This window comes from Petromyzon marinus, chromosome 25 (genome assembly GCF_048934315.1).
Source record: "Petromyzon marinus isolate PM22_M1 ecotype Great Lakes invasive population chromosome 25, UKy_Petmar_22M1.pri1.0, whole genome shotgun sequence".
Taxonomy (NCBI): Eukaryota; Metazoa; Chordata; class Hyperoartia; order Petromyzontiformes; family Petromyzontidae; genus Petromyzon; species Petromyzon marinus.
In genome coordinates, this window is record NC_133691.1 from 13,512,555 (window position 1) to 13,535,121 (window position 22,567).

Consider the following 22,567-nt stretch of genomic DNA (forward strand, 5'->3'; position numbering starts at 1 on the left):
CTCGTCGACTTAGGAACGACTCCCGACAATTAAGAGACGACTAATTTTTTTAAAGCTTCCAGATTTTATCTCGTTATCGACCCCGGCTCGAGCGCTCATCAAGGCAGCAGCAGCCACGAAGTAACGCGCTGCGTGCGTAAACGAAAGCGGAGCTCCGGAAATGTTTTCCCTAAGCATGCAGGCTACCATGCGGCTCTGTGGCTCGTCTGTAGCGAAAGCTGCGCTCTCCTTTCGCTTTTATTTTCCACTGCGCGTGTGACGCCGCCGAGACGGACCCCTCCCTTGCCCACCCTGTGCTGCGGGTGTAAAAAAACTGCCTCTCCCCTCCCCTCGCCTCCTCGAACCTGAACCACTCATTGGCTGGCACCATGCCAGCCTGCGCTCTCCCCCCGCTCCCCCCCCCCCGTCCCGTGCTCTCCCTCCCGCACTCCCCTCCGCCGACGTGACTTTGGGCTAATTAATGAGAGGAGAGTTAATTGCCCTGGCAAGCTGCCAGGACGCTATCTGACGTCCCCGGAGGCGCTGAGCGGCTAGAGCCGACGTACGCGAGCTGCGCTGCGCCGCGTTGCGCTGCGCGGCGCCGCGTTGCGCTGCGCCGCGTTGCGCTGCACTGCGTTGCGCTCGCCCGGCGCTTGCGGGAGCCCAGCTACTCGCCCTGCCGCTCACCCGGCTGCTCACCCGGCTGCTTGCCTGGGCCAGCGGCCGGTGCCTTTGCGCGTCCCCCAGTTGTCGGCGGCGCAAATACTGCCGTGGAGCGCGCCCGCCTGCTTGCGGCGCCTCGTTAGCGCGCCCGCGGCCGCTCGATATTTGCTCCTTGGCGGTGGTGGCGGGTGCTGCGCAAACTTGGCTCGGGACACCTAGCAAGCGAACGTGCCGAACTTTGTCCCCTCTACGGTGCCCAGTGAGCGAGCGCATGCGAGCTGGCGCCGCCGTACGAACCGTCGCTCGCGCAAGCGAACGTTCGTTCCCATCGCTCCGCTCGTTATTGTTAGCGCTGCTCATTTAGCTCTCACTAGAGCGGTAATTTTTTCCAAGCCAGGTCTCCTGTGCCGAGTGGGCGGTATGCTAATTTGCGTGTAGAGTCTGGCGTGCCGGTACGCTGATGGATGTGCATTTGCATAATGCATATTGTAAATAATGAATGGACGGCGGCCCCTGACAGATATGCAAATGGTCCGGTCGTTATGCAAAATCGCTGCGGGCGGCCGGGGGTGGAGCCTGCCTGGGTCTGGTTGTCTGGCCGTCGGACACTCGCACCCCACCACCACCACTGTCACTACTGCCACTGCCACAGTCAACGGTCACAATATGCAATCGGCCGCTCGGGCCTGATGTGCAAGAAAAGACAAAAAGAAAAACCAACCAAAGAGGTTACTCCCCACCAGCATGTTCCCACAGACTTGAGAGTTGTTTTTGCCACATTATACATACAACGCGGTGGTATGGTTTACGTGGTTTTATTTAATATATTTCTTTGGAAGACGATGCTTCCGTTCCTTTCCTTGCTGAATCTGCTGTGCGTTCCCCTGCATGCCAATTCTACCCCACTTGGGCATGCGCACGCTGACCAGAAAAGTGTTTAAAATTACACAACTGGGTTTATACGCCTTGAAACGATGGTAGAGAACAGTGGGCAGTGTGCAAATGCACTCCGGTTACAATGAAAATATTTGGTAAACGTTGCTGTACCGTGAGAGTTCTCGGAGTAATTTTCCTCGCCGGGCTACCTGTTGCACCACGGTTATTATTCCCTTCACTCTCGTTATTACACGCATTATTTGCACTGTTATCGCCCGCCGTTTAACATCTCTGAGTAAATACCACTTGGGTTTCATAAAATCAACCCCCTTCATGTTACACAAGCAAACACTTTGGACGTGTGTTTGACCGCGATGATTGTGGATTTGCTCTGGAACTGGGTGTTTTTTTTCCTCCCGTGCAGTTGGGCAAACTGCTGGAGTTTTTTTTTAACTCTGCTGTAATTGCCGCCGTGCTTGGGATTTACTCGGGCTGCTTGGCGCGACCCCGTGGTGACCTCATCCGTCCATCCGCGTGACCCCCGCGTGCGTGCATGTGGCAGGGTGGCGGCGGCGGCGGCAGAGGAGGAAGAGCCGGGGGGAAGGCGCTGGGGAGCCGAGGACCCGTGTGGCGTCCAGGGACGAGCTTACAGAGTGCCTGCAGGGCCAGCTCTGAGATGTGCATCGCAAGCTCTCACGTTGAGGTAGCTCGTCTGCTCGTCGGTTACCTGTGCACGTGGCCTTCGCTAGGCGGGCACTGGGGTGGGCCCTGCACCACTCAATGTCCCTAAATTGAAAACTAATTTCTTTAGAACTGCTTTTTGTGTTTAGTTTGTTGGCCTTCCCCCACACGTCCGGTGAGCATGGTTGGCTATGTATGGTGCTAAAGAAGTTCAATATACAGGCAGTCCCCGGATTGATTATGGTAGGGTTAGGTTCCCCAGAACGATCCGTAACCCGAATTTTCCGTATGTTGGAAACCTAAAGAATATTCCCCCATAATCAAGATGAAATCCAATAACTGGAATTAGTTGTGCCTCCCTTACCCGTTTACTAGTTCGTTACATAACGAGATGAAAAATTCCATTTACCTTACGAGGTAAATGGGCGACGCGGTATTCATCTGCAACCTCACGGCGCTGCACTATTTGCGGTTACGTAACCAACGCAAACATTTCCGCATGTTGAATTTTTTTTACACGATTTATTGGAGCATTTCCGTAAAGTTGGATTTCCGTAAGTTTGGTCTTCCGCAACCCGGGGACTGCCTGTACATACCTCCGTACGTTCCTGTGGCCCACCCAAGTTCACTCCCCTTAGCGGTGTGAATCACCGTTATGGTGGCCCACCACACAACAGCTCTATTGGGGCCCCGGTCCGAGAGCAGCTGGAGTGGGGACTGCCGGTGCAGCATTTGTCACAGTGCCTTTGAGTTACCTGCGCTGCTTGTCGACAAGTCCTTGTCCCTTTCCGTGTCTCGGGCATTTGTGTCCGATTCATAAAGTTCTACCGCTCGCAGAGCGCTTAGCTGGTGCCACCGAGACGCTGGATTTTATTCCAGCCTGCCGACTGTGATTAAAATTGGGTTCTCAAGCGTAGTGACATTTAAACATTTTATTTCCCGCACCTCCGATTAGCATGGACATTTGTGAATGCTGGACATCTGTGAAAAATAGCTTCATAGCCCATTGCATTCATCCAGTATAATTAAATATTCTGATTCTGACGTACTCTGCTGAAGAAGTACAACATATATATACTTGAGATGGAACATTTCATATGCAAGGGTGTTCGGGATGTCGATTGATGCGTACAGAGCAAACACGCAATGACATGCATACACACGTGGTAAATCTATAAGTTATGCATGGTTTTGGTTAATCATCTCAGGCATGTGGCGAATATTCTTCTCTGTAGGAACTGTCAGTGTGAAAGTGCTGCTCCCTACTGTGTGGACCAGAGGTCGCTTGAAGGGATCTCAGGAATAGTTCTGTGATATCGCTGTTTCTCTAACACGGTGGGAGTGGGTGAGGGGGGATGCGCTGCTCTGCGAGAGATCCAAATGGACTCTGCCTCGTAATGTGACACTGATAGCGCAATTTGGATGCATTTGGGGAAAAAGACAGAAAGCTCGTGTCCTGTGACTCGTGCAAGCGCCTGTGTAATGTTTTGCTCTCGCTGGAGCCACCAGGGCCTTAATCGGAATGAGTGGAGAGTGAAAGTGACTGTTAATGTTTTGCAAAGTTGATGGCAGTGATTTAGTTTGCTGTTCCACGCGCTCGTTTTGATTACGAGCGAACTTGTAAATAACGCGGCGACATGGGCATGCGCATCGGAATAATAAAATCATCCTTTGTGTGAGTAAAGGAACGCAGCCGCCACGGCGATGGCCCGCAGACAACAAATAACAATCACTACTATTGCTGTAATTGGCGTTAGTTTAAAATATTTGGCAAGGGAGGGATCTCTCCGCACGCATGCGTGTATGTGTGTGTTCACAGTCACTGTATGGGGAGCGGTATTGTAGTGGTTAGAGCACGCTGCACTACGAACCCGGTGACCTGGGTTCGATTCCCACTCACGGCCAACACCAGTGACGATTATCTGAACCGGTCCTGGGCTTCTCCTAGGTTGACTCGGCTTCAATTGAGTACCTGGTACGGTGTGTAAATATATCACCACTGGGGAGACAAAGGCGGTCAGGCTTGGTGCTGGCTACCTACCCCTTCCTGTGCCATGCCGGCCTTTACAGATGCTCGCTAACAGAATTTTCCCCAACAGTCTGTTAAGGCTACACGAGGGACCTTTGTCACGGTCACCGTGAAAATACACACGTGTGCATTCTCATGGTGACGATGAAAATACACACGTGTGCATTCACAGTGACCGTGAAAATACACACGTGTGCATTCACGGCCACTTTGAAAATACACACGTGTGCATTCTCACGGTCACCGTGAAAATACACACGTGTGCATTCTCATGGTGACGATGAAAATACACACGTGTGCATTCACGGTGACCGTGAAAATACATACGTGTGCATTCACGGCGACCCTGAAAATACACGTGTGGATTCACAGCCACCGTGACAGCAGCCAGTGGCCTGCATACGAAATGCAAATCAAAATACACCCATATCACATGTCACAATTCTTAACATTCACGTGTTTTTTAATGACAGCTCCAAGTGGCTGTATTAAGCACAGTTAATTAGACCGACTTGGGTTGGAGCGGTGGCGGCTCTGGCAGTGCACTACCCTGTGAACCTTGTGAGCTCAGTGTGGTTCCCGGCCACGGCCGACTCGTGGTATCTGCACCCCATCCCCCGACAAACAATTCTTCACCAATCCGTACTGCTCTGTGACCTGCACGGTGAAGTATGGTCAAACGGGCATTCGTTCAGCCGCGGTTTTGACAAAGGGTGTTTAAGTCAGCGTGCGAGTGCAAGCGTCTGTAATTCTGCGTATCATATTGTTTAAAAGGCCAGCAGCTGAGAAGCCTATTCCTTTCGAGCCTGCTCTGTCAGAATGAATCCCGATTGTTTTGCTTGGAACACACGGTGCGGCAAAATATATCAACTCTGTTGTCGCCCACGAGCAAAGAGCTGCTCCGTCCCTCGTTTGGGCCTGGGGGGATTGAAACTTCTCTGTGCCCGGATGTGTGTTAAAGACGGACACTGGGGGAGAGCGATTTCATTTTTCAAATTTGATGCCGACAGTGGCCCACTGACCCCTGACAGTGGCACACCGACCCCTAACAGTGGCCCCCTGACAGTGGCACACTGACCCCTGACAGTGGCACACCGACCACTGACTGTGGCACACTGACCTCTGACAGTGGCACATCGACCACTGACTGTGGCACATTGACCTCTGACAGTGGCACATCGACCCCTGACAGTGGCACACCGACCACTGACTGGCACACTGACCTCTGACAGTGGCACATTGACCCCTGACAGTGGCAGACTGACCTCTGACAGTGGCACATCGACCCCTGACAGTGGCACATCGACCACTGATGGTGGCACACTGACCCCTGACAGTGGCACATTGACCCCTGACAGTGGCACACTGACCTCTGACAGTGGCACATCGACCACTGACAGTGGCACACTGACCCCTGACAGTGGCACACCGACCACTGACTGGCACACTGACCTCTGACAGTGGCACATTGACCCCTGACAGTGACAGACTGACCTCTGACAGTGGCACATCGACCCCTGACAGTGGCAGACTGACCTCTGATAGTGGCACACTGACCCCTCACAGTGGCACACTGACCCCTGACAGTGGCACATCGACCCCTGACTGTGGTACACTTATCCCCTACCACGGCAGTAGCAGACTGAGCTTAACATTGACACGCTGAGCTCAACAACAGCACGCTAATAGTGGAACACTGATCCTTGACAATGGTGCATTAAGTATCCTCAACAGCACACTGAATCTTAACAGTTGCACAATGAGTTTCATAGTGGCCCACTAAGGATTAATACTAGCACACGGCCTTGATGATGGCATGCTGATCCTTGATATTGGCACACTGAAATCTCTCCACATATTCTGTCTAGTACAGTGTCTTTTCCCAAATCTATAACGTATTGCAACGCCATTATATCTGCTTGCTTAAAAATCCACATTGCACATTCCTACTCTATGGGAATTTACCTACTTTTGAATGTCCTTTAGATATATGTCACACACAATAGAACACGGCTATATATTCTACACATGCACAAACACACAGTCAAATGCTGCATACATACGGGACTCTGGATTTAAAATGTTATGTTACTTAAATTAATTTACATCCCTTTGTCAATCCACTACTGGATGAATGCCTCCTCATGCTGCTTCAGTCACGGGGGTTGTTTGACCATGCTTCACCACACTGGTCAATGCAGGATGGCGAAGGGCGGTTGCCCACAGCTGTTTCAGACATCATTCACCACCAATGTTAGCCGTGGCTGGGAATCAAATTCAAGTTCACGTCACCGGGGTTCGTACCGCAGCGCTGTGCCACTGTTCCCCTCTCACGCCCTCTGCGTGTGCCGTTTTGTGGGAATCCCCCCTGCAGAGAAACGCTTCAATATGTAAAGGTGCCTGTGACGCAGTGGCTGCCGCAACACTCGCCTCTGTGGCCAAGCCTGGCGTGCTTTTTGTGCGGTTGAAAGCCTCTTAAGCCACCTAATAACATGAGGCACCGCCGCTGCCTACAGACGGATGGGCGATTGGGAAATTGGCCACATATGGCCTGTGGTCACAGCACTCTCCTCCATTCAGTGGCGGCAGTGGGCCTGCTAAGCACGTCGTCATAACTATAAGATACCGGGCCGGGGCCTCGCCGCTGTGTTTGTTGACGCTGGCTAATGCGACACACGATATTTATGATATTGGAAGTAAGTGGGGCAGATTAGCCATAATGTATGCGTGTTGTATGGCAGTCTCACTGTAACTGGCCTGTGGAGAATAATTAGGAGGGACAGACGCTTGCCATTGTTCTGTGCCAGACAGACACAAATGTCTGGAGACTCTAGCAGGCCATGGCTTTTTTTGGTATGTGAATAAGAAAAGGCTATAAAACCCCCGGGGGAGAGAAATGCATTTTATTCGTAATCGCGGTCAGTTCTTTGTAACAACGAGGGCATTGATGACTGCCGATGCACGACGCCGGTTGGCTGTTATGCCATGATAGTCGTCAAAGCCTGGCTCTCCAAATCTGTCCGTTTGGCTTTCTGGGCCTGATTCATGCAGAGTCTGGAATTCTGGCGTGAACTGGGCATTCTGCAAAGGCAATTCCGCCTAATTCACGTGTTGGCTTACCTCCCGTTTTGCTCTGTGCAATGGTGAGAGCTCCATTCCGAAAGCATCTCCACAACCAATCGCTAGGTTGGGGGAGAGCGGATTGACTGAGTCAACCAATCAGGCTCTGTCCATCTCACACACGAACACCTGCACGCACTCGAACATGCTCACGTCTGTGTATCTTGCTTTGCCCTTTGCTAAGATGCAGCATGTAGCACAGGGGTCAGCAACCTGCGGCTCCGGAGCCGCATGTGGCTCTTTAAGGGCTGCCACGTGACATTATTAAGGACCACTGTCTCGTATTCACATTGTGGCTCTTGAAGTATTGAGTTTTTTACCAAATTCGAAAAAAATGGCTCTGCTTATTATTTTGGTTGCTGACCCCTGATGTAGTACAAAGCCAAATATGACTTAGCCCGACTTAAAACATGATGAGGATGGAGACAATGTTAAATATGATGATACTCAAGAATATAATGATGATAATGATAGAATATTATGATAGTGGTGACAATGATGATTCTAAATTAAACTTGTGATGGTAATCATGAATTAAGATATTGATAATTTATGATGATGATGGGAATGATAACACTGCTGTAAATGTTGATAATCCACCAAGCCACAGTCCACCAACCATACAGCAGACCCTATCCTGCAGCGATCCGAGAGCCCTTACCTTCAACATGCACATCACAGCAGGTGCCCGATTGAAGCCGAGTCACCCTAGGGAAGACCCAGAACAAGCGCCACTGATGTTTGCCCTGGCCAGGTATCAAACTTAGGTCTCCTGCCAGTTCGAATCGCATTGCACGGACGACTTTACAACTGCTGTCCAAAAGTGGATTTACAAAGAGATGTTACTTAATTATTCGTTGATATTAATAAAAATAAAAATAACTGGTAAAAGACCGTTATTAAATTAGAAGGTTGCAACGACAGAATGCGTCGAAAGACAGCAGCTTCGATATCGTTTGTCAAGTTTACGTTGTTTAACAAGGTAATAACCCCGGGGTAGAGGGGGGGACAAGGATAGCCTAATGAACAGGTCACCTGGGTCAAAGTGCGAACAGTCAAAGGCTGCTAACCCTTTGGCTGTAAGCATTTAAATAACTTTCATCATTTACAGTTCCTTGTCAATCCACTGCTGAATGAAAACCTACTCAGGGCCCTTCACTTCTGGCGGATGGTCGACTATATTTAACGCTTGTCAGAGGAAGTTGATGAACAGAAGGTGGGAGTGCATGTCACTCGCCACTAATGTTAGCGATGGCTGGGATTTGAACTCGGGTCACTGGTTTATAGCGCAGTGCTACTTCCCAGCTAACCTCGCTTCTAAGCAACAATTGATTCTGCACGATGGCAGAAAGTTTCCGAGCTTTTGCAGAAACGTTTTGTCATCGTTGGCTCCTCCCTAACCCTGCCATAACCCCTCGGTAACACCTCCTCACTTTCGGTTTCAATTATGCCACGATCAGGGGTGGAATGCGTACATTATTTTTACAGAATCAGATTGTGTGTGAATTCCACAATACGTTTTTGCCCCCCATATAAAGTGGCAGGATAACGATGAAGCCAGCCCCCGTGGTTCTCATCTCTGAAAGAGGCCCACCGCACCGTCACGTTAGTTTCTTTACGTCGAGAGTTTTTTTACTCTCAGTCCGTGCTTATTTTGTTTTGGTTCTCCTTGCCGTATTTTCATTTATTAATTTGCAATGTTGGTGACCCAGGTCACCACTTGCATTTGTACTGTTGAACTTCTTTTGCACTGTACGTAACCAATCGCGCTCATTGGAGGTGTAAAATATGAGACTGTCAGGTGCCTTGCAATCCCGCCTGGCTAAATAGAAGTCAACTAAACCCTGTTCACTCATGGCAGCTCTGATAACATTTTCAGACCGTTGTCCAGCAAATTAATTTGAGCAAAGCGTTCAGTGAAGGTGGAGTGAACCTATTAATTAAGCCCAGAGGCTTGGACGATTCATGATATTTTAGTACATCCTGCGCAGAGCCTGTCAGGGTTAATGAACAGCTTCGCAGATGCTGAGCTTGCGACATTTAATACTTCACAAAACTGACAAGTAATAAAACTACTGAAATATTAAAATAATAAATAGCATAACATAGATTATACCGAGATTGCTTAACATTGTATCTATATTATTAAATTAAAAATTTTCACCGCTTTGGAATTTTCTCAAATTTGTACGTTATTTTTTTTCCACCGTTAAAGCCAGCTTCTTGAGGTTCTCCCCCCCACCAACTACTGGCTACCACTGTGGCGAGATGTTAACTGCCTCGCTTGGTATACAGGAGGTTGCCTGTATATTTGGAGTTGGCATGTTCTCCCCGTGGTTGCGTGGATTTTAGTCCGGGTCCTCCGGTTTTTCCTTCCACATTTACATTCATATGTTTCCAGTATTTGGCTGCTATAAATTACCACATGCCACTTTGTTGAGCTGTCATCTGTGGCCAGGTCGCATCTGAAAAAGAGCCCTGTAGCTCAGTGGGCCTTCCCTGGTAAAATGAAAATTATATTCTTGGTTCTTTCGGTAAAGTCACGTAGAAGGGAAACAATAAAATAATAAAAATATAAAACAATAAAATTCTCACGACGTTTCGACTGCAACACAAGCAATCATCATCAGGTGTGAAAACCACAGCAAGAAAAGTTTTGAAAAAAGTGGCGGTTTTAAAAAAAATATATTGCTGTGGTTTTCATACCTGATGATGATTGCTTGTGTTGCAGTCGAAACGTCGTGATAATTTTATTCTTTTATATTTTTATTATTTTATTGTTTCCCTTCGTGACTTTACCGAAAGAACCAAGAATATGAATTCCTGCAGTCACGAAAGCTTAAAATCAAAATGAAAATTGTTTAGTTTAACATCCCCTTGCTCTCAAAACCCAGTGCCCTGACCTGGTGGTCAATGTTTATAACCTGAAGGGTGACCTTTGCTCTTGAGATGAATACAGGTGGAATTATGACTGCTCCTCGTAGGACCAGATTGTAGTAGTTTGTCGTAATCCGAGTTTTATTTGTTTTTTTACAAGAGAGCCTCACCGAGTCGCAACACCTCTTTATTTTCCAAACAAGCATCAGCTTCTTTGGGTCTTTCGGCAAAGTCACGTAGAAAGGTTCAAAGAAAATAACGAAAAATAACAAACAAGCAAAAAACTACGACGTTTCGATTGCAACACAAGTGTTCGTCATCAGGAATGCTTATGTTTTGTTAGTTTCTTTGAACCTATCTACGTGACTTTACCGAAAGACCCAAAGAATATGAATTCCTGCAGTCACGAAAGCTTTAAGTCAAGATTTAAGCATCAGCTTGTTTGGAAAAATGTGTCTTGGGGAATGTTTCATGAAAGGAGGCTGAAATGCCCATATCGCCATGCATGCCAATAGATAACGCTCAAAGGACCACACAGATGGGTTCACAAACCCACATCTCAGTTTCTTCAGTGAAAGACAACCTGATGCCTCCTGACCGACGCTGGGCTAACTCTGTATGGCCTTGGCCTGGCTCGGTTGTACAGTGGAAAAGAGGTGTTACGGGTGTGCACTGTCACCATCACCAACCACCGCTTCCTCCCACGTCCTTCCTGGGCGCGCGTGCCACGCTGCAGCGGTTCTACGGGGGCTATCTTGCCGAGTGCAACCGCGTTGCACCATGAGACCCAGTGTCGCCCTGTGTCACCTTGCGTCACCAGTATTATCCGGTGTCACCCTGCATCACCAGTGTCACCCTGCGTCACCAGTGTAGCCCAGTGTCACCCTGCGTCACCAGTATAGCCCAGTGTTACCCTGCGTCACCAGTATAGCCCAGTGTCACCCTGCGTCACCAGGAGAGCCCAGTGTCACCCTGCGTCACCAGTATAGCCCTGTGTCACTCTGCGTCACCAGTATAGCCCAGTGTCACCGTGCGTCACCAGTATAGCCCAGTGTCACCGTGCGTAACCAGTATAACCCAGTGTCACCCTGCGTCACCAGTATAGCCCAGTATCACCCTGCGTCACCAGTATAGCCCAGTGTCACCCTGCGTCACCAGTATAGCCCAGTGTCACCCTGCGTCACCAGTATAGCCCAGTGTCACCCTGCGTCACCAGTATAGCCCAGTGTCACCCTGCGTCATCAGTATAGCCCAGGGTCACCCTGCATCACCAGGAGAGCCCAGTGTCACGCTGCGTCACCAGTATAGCCCAGTGTCACCCTGCGTCACAAGTATAGCCCAGTGTCACCCTGCGTCACCAGTATAGCCCAGTGTCACCCTGCGTCACCAGTATAGCCCAGTGTCACCCTGCATCACCAGTATAGCCCAGTGTCACCCTGCATCACCAGTATAGCACAGTGTCACGCTGCATCACCAGTATAGCCCAGTGTCACCCTGCATCACCAGTATAGCCCAGTGACACCCTGCATCACCAGTATAGCCCAGTATCACCCTGCGTCACCAGTATAGCCCAGTGTCACCCTGCATCACCAGTATAGCCCAGTGACACCCTGCATCACCAGTATAGCCCAGTGTCACCCTGCGTCACCAGTATAGCCCAGTGTCAACCTGCATCACCAGTATAGCCCAGTGTCACCCTGCGTCATCAGTATAGCCCAGGGTCACCCTGCATCACCAGGAGAGCCCAGTGTCACCCTGCGTCACCAGTATAGCCCAGTGTCACCCTGCGTCACCAGTATAGCCCAGTGTCACCCTGCATCACAAGTATAGCTCAGTGTCACCCTGCATCACCAGTATAGCCCAGTGTCACCCTGCATCACCAGTATAGCCCAGTGTGACCCTGCATCACCAGTATAGCACAGTGTCACGCTGCATCACCAGTATAGCCCAGTGTCACCCTGCATCACCAGTATAGCCCAGTATCACCCTGCATCACCAGTATAGCCCAGTGTCACCCTGCATCACCAGTATAGCCCAGTGACACCCTGCATCACCAGTATAGCCCAGTGTCACCCTACGTCACCAGTATAGCCCAGTGTCACCCTGCGTCACCAGTATAGCCCAGTGTCACCGTGCGTAACCAGTATAACCCAGTGTCACCCTGCGTCACCAGTATAGCCCAGTGTCACCCTGCGTCACCAGTATAACCCAGTGTCACGCTGCGTAACCAGTATAACCCAGTGTCACCCTGCGTCACCAGTATAGCCCAGTATCACCCTGCGTCACCAGTATAGCCCAGTGTCACCCTGCGTCACCAGTATAGCCCAGTGTCACCCTGTGTCACCAGTATAGCCCAGCGTCACCCTGCGTCATCAGTATAGCCCAGGGTCACCCTGCATCACCAGGAGAGCCCAGTGTCACCCTGCGTCACCAGTATAGCCCAGTGTCACCCTGCGTCACCAGTATAGCCCAGTGTCACCCTGCATCACCAGTATAGCTCAGTGTCACCCTGCATCACCAGTATAGCACAGTGTCACGCTGCATCACCAGTATAGCCCAGTGTCACCCTGCATCACCAGTATAGCCCAGTGACACCCTGCATCACCAGTATAGCCCAGTGTCACCCTGCGTCACCAGTATAGCCCAGTGTCACCCTGCGTCATCAGTATAGCCCAGGGTCACCCTGCATCACCAGGAGAGCCCAGTGTCACGCTGCGTCACCAGTATAGCCCAGTGTCACCCTGCATCACCAGTATAGCCCAGTATCACCCTGCATCACCAGTATAGCCCAGTGTCACCCTGCATCACCAGTATAGCCCAGTGACACCCTGCATCACCAGTATAGCCCAGTGTCACCCTACGTCACCAGTATAGCCCAGTGTCACCCTGCGTCACCAGTATAGCCCAGCGTCACCCTGCGTCATCAGTATAGCCCAGGGTCACCCTGCATCACCAGGAGAGCCCAGTGTCACCCTGCGTCACCAGTATAGCCCAGTGTCACCCTGCGTCACCAGTATAGCCCAGTGTCACCCTGCATCACCAGTATAGCTCAGTGTCACCCTGCATCACCAGTATAGCACAGTGTCACGCTGCATCACCAGTATAGCCCAGTGTCACCCTGCATCACCAGTATAGCCCAGTGACACCCTGCATCACCAGTATAGCCCAGTATCACCCTGCATCACCAGTATAGCCCAGTGTCACCCTGCATCACCAGTATAGCCCAGTGACACCCTGCATCACCAGTATAGCCCAGTGTCACCCTACGTCACCAGTATAGCCCAGTGTCACCCTGCGTCACCAGTATAGCCCAGTGTCACCGTGCGTAACCAGTATAACCCAGTGTCACCCTGCGTCACCAGTATAGCCCAGTGTCACCCTGCGTCACCAGTATAACCCAGTGTCACGCTGCGTAACCAGTATAACCCAGTGTCACCCTGCGTCACCAGTATAGCCCAGTATCACCCTGCGTCACCAGTATAGCCCAGTGTCACCCTGCGTCACCAGTATAGCCCAGTGTCATCCTGCGTCACCAGTATAGCCCAGTGTCACCCTGCGTCACCAGTATAGCCCAGTGTCACCCTGCGTCATCAGTATAGCCCAGGGTCACCCTGCATCCCCAGGAGAGCCCAGTGTCACCCTGCGTCACCAGTATAGCCCAGTGTCACCCTGCGTCACCAGTATAGCCCAGTGTCACCCTGCATCACCAGTATAGCCCAGTGTCACCCTGCATCACCAGTATAGCCCAGTGTCACCCTGCGTCACCAGTATAGCACAGTGTCACGCTGCATTACCAGTATAGCCCAGTGTCACCCTGCATCACCAGTATAGCCCAGTGACACCCTGCATCACCAGTATAGCCCAGTATCACCCTGCGTCAACAGTATAGCCCAGTATCACCCTGCGTCACCAGTATAGCCCAGTGTTACCCTGCGTCACCAGTATAGCCTCGGGGCACCCTGCGTCACCAGTATAGCCTCATGTCACCCTGCGTCACCAGTATAGCCCAGTGTCACCCTACATCACCAGGAGAGCCCAGTGTCACCCTACATCACCAGGAGAGCCCAGTGTCACCCTGCGTCACCAGTATAGCCCAGTATCACCCTGCATCACCAGTATAGCCCAGTGACACCCTACATCACCAGTATAGCCCAGTATCATACTGCATCACCAGTATAGCCCAGTGTCACCCTGCATCACCAGTATAGCCCAGTGACACCCTGCATCACCAGTATAGCCCAGGGTCACCCTGCGTCACCAGTATAGCCCAGTGTTACCCTGCGTCACCAGTATAGCCTCGTGGCACCCTGCGTCACCAGTATAGCCCAGTGTCACCCTACATCACCAGGAGAGCCAAGTGTCACCCTGCGTCACCAGTGTAGCCCAGTGTCACCCTGCATCACCAGTATAGCCCAGTGACACCCTACATCACCAGTATAGCCCAGTATCACCCTGCGTCACCAGTATAGCCCAGTGTCACCCTGCATCACCAGTATAGCCCAGTGACACCCTGCATCACCAGTATAGCCCAGTGTCACCCTGCGTCACCGGTATAGCCCAGTGTTACCCTGCGTCACCAGTATAGCCTCGTGTCACCCTGCGTCACCAGTATAACCCAGTGTCACCCTACGTCACCAGTATAGCCCAGTATCACCCTGCATCACCAGTATAGCCCAGTGTCACCCTGCATCACCAGTATAGCCCAGTGACACCCTGCATCACCAGTATAGCCCAGTATCACCCTGCGTCACCAGTATAGCCCAGTGTCACCCTGCATCACCAGTATAGCCCAGTGACACCCTGCATCACCAGTATAGCCCAGTGTCACCCTGCGTCACCAGTATAGCCCAGTGTAACCGTGCATCACCAGTATAGCCCAGTGTCACCCTGCGTCACCAGTATAGCCCAGTGTCACCCTGCATCACCAGTATAGCCCAGTGTCACCCTGCATCACCAGTATAGCCCAGTGTTAACCTGCATCACCAGTATAGCCCAGTGTTACCCTGCGTCACCAGTATAGCCCAGTGTCACCCTGCGTCACCAGTATAGCCCAGTGTCACCCTGCATCACCAGTATAGCCCAGTGTCACCCTGTATCACCAGTATAGCCCAGTGTCACCCTGCATCACCAGGAGAGCCCAGTGTCACCCTGCATCACCAGTATAGCCCAGTGTCACCCTGCATCACCAGTATAGTCCAGTGTCACCCTGCATCACCAGTATAGCCCAGTGTCACCCTGCATAACCAGTATTGGCCAGTGACACCCTGCATCACCAGTATAGCCCAGTGTCACCCTGCGTCATCAGTATAGCCCAGTGTCACCCTGCGTCACCAGTATAGCCCAGTGTCACCCTGCGTCACCAGTATAGCCCAGTGTCACCCTGCGTCATCAGTATAGCCCAGTGTCACCCTGCGTCACAAGTATAGCCCAGTGTCACCCTGCGTTACCAGTATAGCCCAGTGTCACCCAGCTTCACCAGTATAGCCCAGTGTTACCCTGCTTCACCAGTATAACCCAGTGTCACCCTGCGTCACCAGTATAGCCCAGTGTCACCCTGCATCACCAGTATAGCCCAGTGTCACCCTGTGTCACCAGTATAGCCCAGTGTCACCCTGCATCACCAGTATAGCCCAGTGTCACCCTGCATCACCAGTATAGCCCAGTGCCACCCTGCATCACCAGTATAGCCCAGTGTCACCCTGCGTCACCAGTATAGCCCAGTGTCACCCTGCATCACCAGTATAGCTCAGTGTCACCCTGCATCACCAGTATAGCCCAGTGTCACCCTGCATCACCAGTATAGCCCAGTGTGACCCTGCATCACCAGTATAGCACAGTGTCACGCTGCATCACCAGTATAGCCCAGTGTCACCCTGCATCACCAGTATAGCCCAGTATCACCCTGCATCACCAGTATAGCCCAGTGTCACCCTGCATCACCAGTATAGCCCAGTGACACCCTGCATCACCAGTATAGCCCAGTGTCACCCTACGTCACCAGTATAGCCCAGTGTCACCCTGCGTCACCAGTATAGCCCAGTGTCACCGTGCGTAACCAGTATAACCCAGTGTCACCCTGCGTCACCAGTATAGCCCAGTGTCACCCTGCGTCACCAGTATAACCCAGTGTCACGCTGCGTAACCAGTATAACCCAGTGTCACCCTGCGTCACCAGTATAGCCCAGTATCACCCTGCGTCACCAGTATAGCCCAGTGTCACCCTGCGTCACCAGTATAGCCCAGTGTCACCCTGTGTCACCAGTATAGCCCAGCGTCACCCTGCGTCATCAGTATAGCCCAGGGTCACCCTGCATCACCAGGAGAGCCCAGTGTCACCCTGCGTCACCAGTATAGCCCAGTGTCACCCTGCGTCACCAGTATAGCCCAGTGTCACCCTGCATCACCAGTATAGCTCAGTGTCACCCTGCATCACCAGTATAGCACAGTGTCACGCTGCATCACCAGTATAGCCCAGTGTCACCCTGCATCACCAGTATAGCCCAGTGACACCCTGCATCACCAGTATAGCCCAGTGTCACCCTGCGTCACCAGTATAGCCCAGTGTCACCCTGCGTCATCAGTATAGCCCAGGGTCACCCTGCATCACCAGGAGAGCCCAGTGTCACGCTGCGTCACCAGTATAGCCCAGTGTCACCCTGCATCACCAGTATAGCCCAGTATCACCCTGCATCACCAGTATAGCCCAGTGTCACCCTGCATCACCAGTATAGCCCAGTGACACCCTGCATCACCAGTATAGCCCAGTGTCACCCTACGTCACCAGTATAGCCCAGTGTCACCCTGCGTCACCAGTATAGCCCAGCGTCACCCTGCGTCATCAGTATAGCCCAGGGTCACCCTGCATCACCAGGAGAGCCCAGTGTCACCCTGCGTCACCAGTATAGCCCAGTGTCACCCTGCGTCACCAGTATAGCCCAGTGTCACCCTGCATCACCAGTATAGCTCAGTGTCACCCTGCATCACCAGTATAGCACAGTGTCACGCTGCATCACCAGTATAGCCCAGTGTCACCCTGCATCACCAGTATAGCCCAGTGACACCCTGCATCACCAGTATAGCCCAGTATCACCCTGCATCACCAGTATAGCCCAGTGTCACCCTGCATCACCAGTATAGCCCAGTGACACCCTGCATCACCAGTATAGCCCAGTGTCACCCTACGTCACCAGTATAGCCCAGTGTCACCCTGCGTCACCAGTATAGCCCAGTGTCACCGTGCGTAACCAGTATAACCCAGTGTCACCCTGCGTCACCAGTATAGCCCAGTGTCACCCTGCGTCACCAGTATAACCCAGTGTCACGCTGCGTAACCAGTATAACCCAGTGTCACCCTGCGTCACCAGTATAGCCCAGTATCACCCTGCGTCACCAGTATAGCCCAGTGTCACCCTGCGTCACCAGTATAGCCCAGTGTCATCCTGCGTCACCAGTATAGCCCAGTGTCACCCTGCGTCACCAGTATAGCCCAGTGTCACCCTGCGTCATCAGTATAGCCCAGGGTCACCCTGCATCCCCAGGAGAGCCCAGTGTCACCCTGCGTCACCAGTATAGCCCAGTGTCACCCTGCGTCACCAGTATAGCCCAGTGTCACCCTGCATCACCAGTATAGCCCAGTGTCACCCTGCATCACCAGTATAGCCCAGTGTCACCCTGCGTCACCAGTATAGCACAGTGTCACGCTGCATTACCAGTATAGCCCAGTGTCACCCTGCATCACCAGTATAGCCCAGTGACACCCTGCATCACCAGTATAGCCCAGTATCACCCTGCGTCAACAGTATAGCCCAGTGTCACCCTGCATCACCAGTATAGCCCAGTGACACCCTGCATCACCAGTATAGCCCAGTGTCACCCTGCGTCACCAGTATAGCCCAGTGTTACCCTGCGTCACCAGTATAGCCTCGGGGCACCCTGCGTCACCAGTATAGCCTCATGTCACCCTGCGTCACCAGTATAGCCCAGTGTCACCCTACATCACCAGGAGAGCCCAGTGTCACCCTACATCACCAGGAGAGCCCAGTGTCACCCTGCGTCACCAGTATAGCCCAGTATCACCCTGCATCACCAGTATAGCCCAGTGACACCCTACATCACCAGTATAGCCCAGTATCATACTGCATCACCAGTATAGCCCAGTGTCACCCTGCATCACCAGTATAGCCCAGTGACACCCTGCATCACCAGTATAGCCCAGGGTCACCCTGCGTCACCAGTATAGCCCAGTGTTACCCTGCGTCACCAGTATAGCCTCGTGGCACCCTGCGTCACCAGTATAGCCCAGTGTCACCCTACATCACCAGGAGAGCCAAGTGTCACCCTGCGTCACCAGTGTAGCCCAGTGTCACCCTGCATCACCAGTATAGCCCAGTGACACCCTACATCACCAGTATAGCCCAGTATCACCCTGCGTCACCAGTATAGCCCAGTGTCACCCTGCATCACCAGTATAGCCCAGTGACACCCTGCATCACCAGTATAGCCCAGTGTCACCCTGCATCACCAGTATAGCACAGTGTCACGCTGCATCACCAGTATAGCCCAGTGTCACCCTGCATCACCAGTATAGCCCAGTATCACCCTGCATCACCAGTATAGCCCAGTGTCACCCTGCATCACCAGTATAGCCCAGTGACACCCTGCATCACCAGTATAGCCCAGTGTCACCCTACGTCACCAGTATAGCCCAGTGTCACCCTGCGTCACCAGTATAGCCCAGTGTCACCGTGCGTAACCAGTATAACCCAGTGTCACCCTGCGTCACCAGTATAGCCCAGTGTCACCCTGCGTCACCAGTATAACCCAGTGTCACGCTGCGTAACCAGTATAACCCAGTGTCACCCTGCGTCACCAGTATAGCCCAGTATCACCCTGCGTCACCAGTATAGCCCAGTGTCACCCTGCGTCACCAGTATAGCCCAGTGTCACCCTGTGTCACCAGTATAGCCCAGCGTCACCCTGCGTCATCAGTATAGCCCAGGGTCACCCTGCATCACCAGGAGAGCCCAGTGTCACCCTGCGTCACCAGTATAGCCCAGTGTCACCCTGCGTCACCAGTATAGCCCAGTGTCACCCTGCATCACCAGTATAGCTCAGTGTCACCCTGCATCACCAGTATAGCACAGTGTCACGCTGCATCACCAGTATAGCCCAGTGTCACCCTGCATCACCAGTATAGCCCAGTGACACCCTGCATCACCAGTATAGCCCAGTGTCACCCTGCGTCACCAGTATAGCCCAGTGTCACCCTGCGTCATCAGTATAGCCCAGGGTCACCCTGCATCACCAGGAGAGCCCAGTGTCACGCTGCGTCACCAGTATAGCCCAGTGTCACCCTGCATCACCAGTATAGCCCAGTATCACCCTGCATCACCAGTATAGCCCAGTGTCACCCTGCATCACCAGTATAGCCCAGTGACACCCTGCATCACCAGTATAGCCCAGTGTCACCCTACGTCACCAGTATAGCCCAGTGTCACCCTGCGTCACCAGTATAGCCCAGCGTCACCCTGCGTCATCAGTATAGCCCAGGGTCACCCTGCATCACCAGGAGAGCCCAGTGTCACCCTGCGTCACCAGTATAGCCCAGTGTCACCCTGCGTCACCAGTATAGCCCAGTGTCACCCTGCATCACCAGTATAGCTCAGTGTCACCCTGCATCACCAGTATAGCACAGTGTCACGCTGCATCACCAGTATAGCCCAGTGTCACCCTGCATCACCAGTATAGCCCAGTGACACCCTGCATCACCAGTATAGCCCAGTATCACCCTGCATCACCAGTATAGCCCAGTGTCACCCTGCATCACCAGTATAGCCCAGTGACACCCTGCATCACCAGTATAGCCCAGTGTCACCCTACGTCACCAGTATAGCCCAGTGTCACCCTGCGTCACCAGTATAGCCCAGTGTCACCGTGCGTAACCAGTATAACCCAGTGTCACCCTGCGTCACCAGTATAGCCCAGTGTCACCCTGCGTCACCAGTATAACCCAGTGTCACGCTGCGTAACCAGTATAACCCAGTGTCACCCTGCGTCACCAGTATAGCCCAGTATCACCCTGCGTCACCAGTATAGCCCAGTGTCACCCTGCGTCACCAGTATAGCCCAGTGTCATCCTGCGTCACCAGTATAGCCCAGTGTCACCCTGCGTCACCAGTATAGCCCAGTGTCACCCTGCGTCATCAGTATAGCCCAGGGTCACCCTGCATCCCCAGGAGAGCCCAGTGTCACCCTGCGTCACCAGTATAGCCCAGTGTCACCCTGCGTCACCAGTATAGCCCAGTGTCACCCTGCATCACCAGTATAGCCCAGTGTCACCCTGCATCACCAGTATAGCCCAGTGTCACCCTGCGTCACCAGTATAGCACAGTGTCACGCTGCATTACCAGTATAGCCCAGTGTCACCCTGCATCACCAGTATAGCCCAGTGACACCCTGCATCACCAGTATAGCCCAGTATCACCCTGCGTCAACAGTATAGCCCAGTGTCACCCTGCATCACCAGTATAGCCCAGTGACACCCTGCATCACCAGTATAGCCCAGTGTCACCCTGCGTCACCAGTATAGCCCAGTGTTACCCTGCGTCACCAGTATAGCCTCGGGGCACCCTGCGTCACCAGTATAGCCTCATGTCACCCTGCGTCACCAGTATAGCCCAGTGTCACCCTACATCACCAGGAGAGCCCAGTGTCACCCTACATCACCAGGAGAGCCCAGTGTCACCCTGCGTCACCAGTATAGCCCAGTATCACCCTGCATCACCAGTATAGCCCAGTGACACCCTACATCACCAGTATAGCCCAGTATCATACTGCATCACCAGTATAGCCCAGTGTCACCCTGCATCACCAGTATAGCCCAGTGACACCCTGCATCACCAGTATAGCCCAGGGTCACCCTGCGTCACCAGTATAGCCCAGTGTTACCCTGCGTCACCAGTATAGCCTCGTGGCACCCTGCGTCACCAGTATAGCCCAGTGTCACCCTACATCACCAGGAGAGCCAAGTGTCACCCTGCGTCACCAGTGTAGCCCAGTGTCACCCTGCATCACCAGTATAGCCCAGTGACACCCTACATCACCAGTATAGCCCAGTATCACCCTGCGTCACCAGTATAGCCCAGTGTCACCCTGCATCACCAGTATAGCCCAGTGACACCCTGCATCACCAGTATAGCCCAGTGTCACCCTGCGTCACCGGTATAGCCCAGTGTTACCCTGCGTCACCAGTATAGCCTCGTGTCACCCTGCGTCACCAGTATAACCCAGTGTCACCCTACGTCACCAGTATAGCCCAGTATCACCCTGCATCACCAGTATAGCCCAGTGTCACCCTGCATCACCAGTATAGCCCAGTGACACCCTGCATCACCAGTATAGCCCAGTATCACCCTGCGTCACCAGTATAGCCCAGTGTCACCCTGCATCACCAGTATAGCCCAGTGACACCCTGCATCACCAGTATAGCCCAGTGTCACCCTGCGTCACCAGTATAGCCCAGTGTAACCGTGCATCACCAGTATAGCCCAGTGTCACCCTGCGTCACCAGTATAGCCCAGTGTCACCCTGCATCACCAGTATAGCCCAGTGTCACCCTGCATCACCAGTATAGCCCAGTGTTAACCTGCATCACCAGTATAGCCCAGTGTTACCCTGCGTCACCAGTATAGCCCAGTGTCACCCTGCGTCACCAGTATAGCCCAGTGTCACCCTGCATCACCAGTATAGCCCAGTGTCACCCTGTATCACCAGTATAGCCCAGTGTCACCCTGCATCACCAGGAGAGCCCAGTGTCACCCTGCATCACCAGTATAGCCCAGTGTCACCCTGCATCACCAGTATAGTCCAGTGTCACCCTGCATCACCAGTATAGCCCAGTGTCACCCTGCATAACCAGTATTGGCCAGTGACACCCTGCATCACCAGTATAGCCCAGTGTCACCCTGCGTCATCAGTATAGCCCAGTGTCACCCTGCGTCACCAGTATAGCCCAGTGTCACCCTGCGTCACCAGTATAGCCCAGTGTCACCCTGCGTCATCAGTATAGCCCAGTGTCACCCTGCGTCACAAGTATAGCCCAGTGTCACCCTGCGTTACCAGTATAGCCCAGTGTCACCCAGCTTCACCAGTATAGCCCAGTGTTACCCTGCTTCACCAGTATAACCCAGTGTCACCCTGCGTCACCAGTATAGCCCAGTGTCACCCTGCATCACCAGTATAGCCCAGTGTCACCCTGTGTCACCAGTATAGCCCAGTGTCACCCTGCATCACCAGTATAGCCCAGTGTCACCCTGCATCACCAGTATAGCCCAGTGCCACCCT

At 52.6% G+C, this 22,567-nt stretch overlaps 1 protein-coding gene across 8 annotated transcripts in view; it reads left to right on the forward strand.

Moving 5' to 3' along the window:
- The window catches only part of LOC116945813 (uncharacterized), a 173,552-nt gene that overhangs the window by 18,051 nt on the left and 132,934 nt on the right, over positions 1-22,567 (forward strand). For all 8 annotated transcript variants that reach the window (XM_076069786.1, XM_076069783.1, XM_076069785.1 and 5 more), the window contains one exon: positions 2,081-2,221. In XM_076069786.1, coding sequence (XP_075925901.1) covers positions 2,081-2,221 — 141 coding nt within the window. The remainder of the gene's footprint in view (positions 1-2,080; positions 2,222-22,567) is intronic.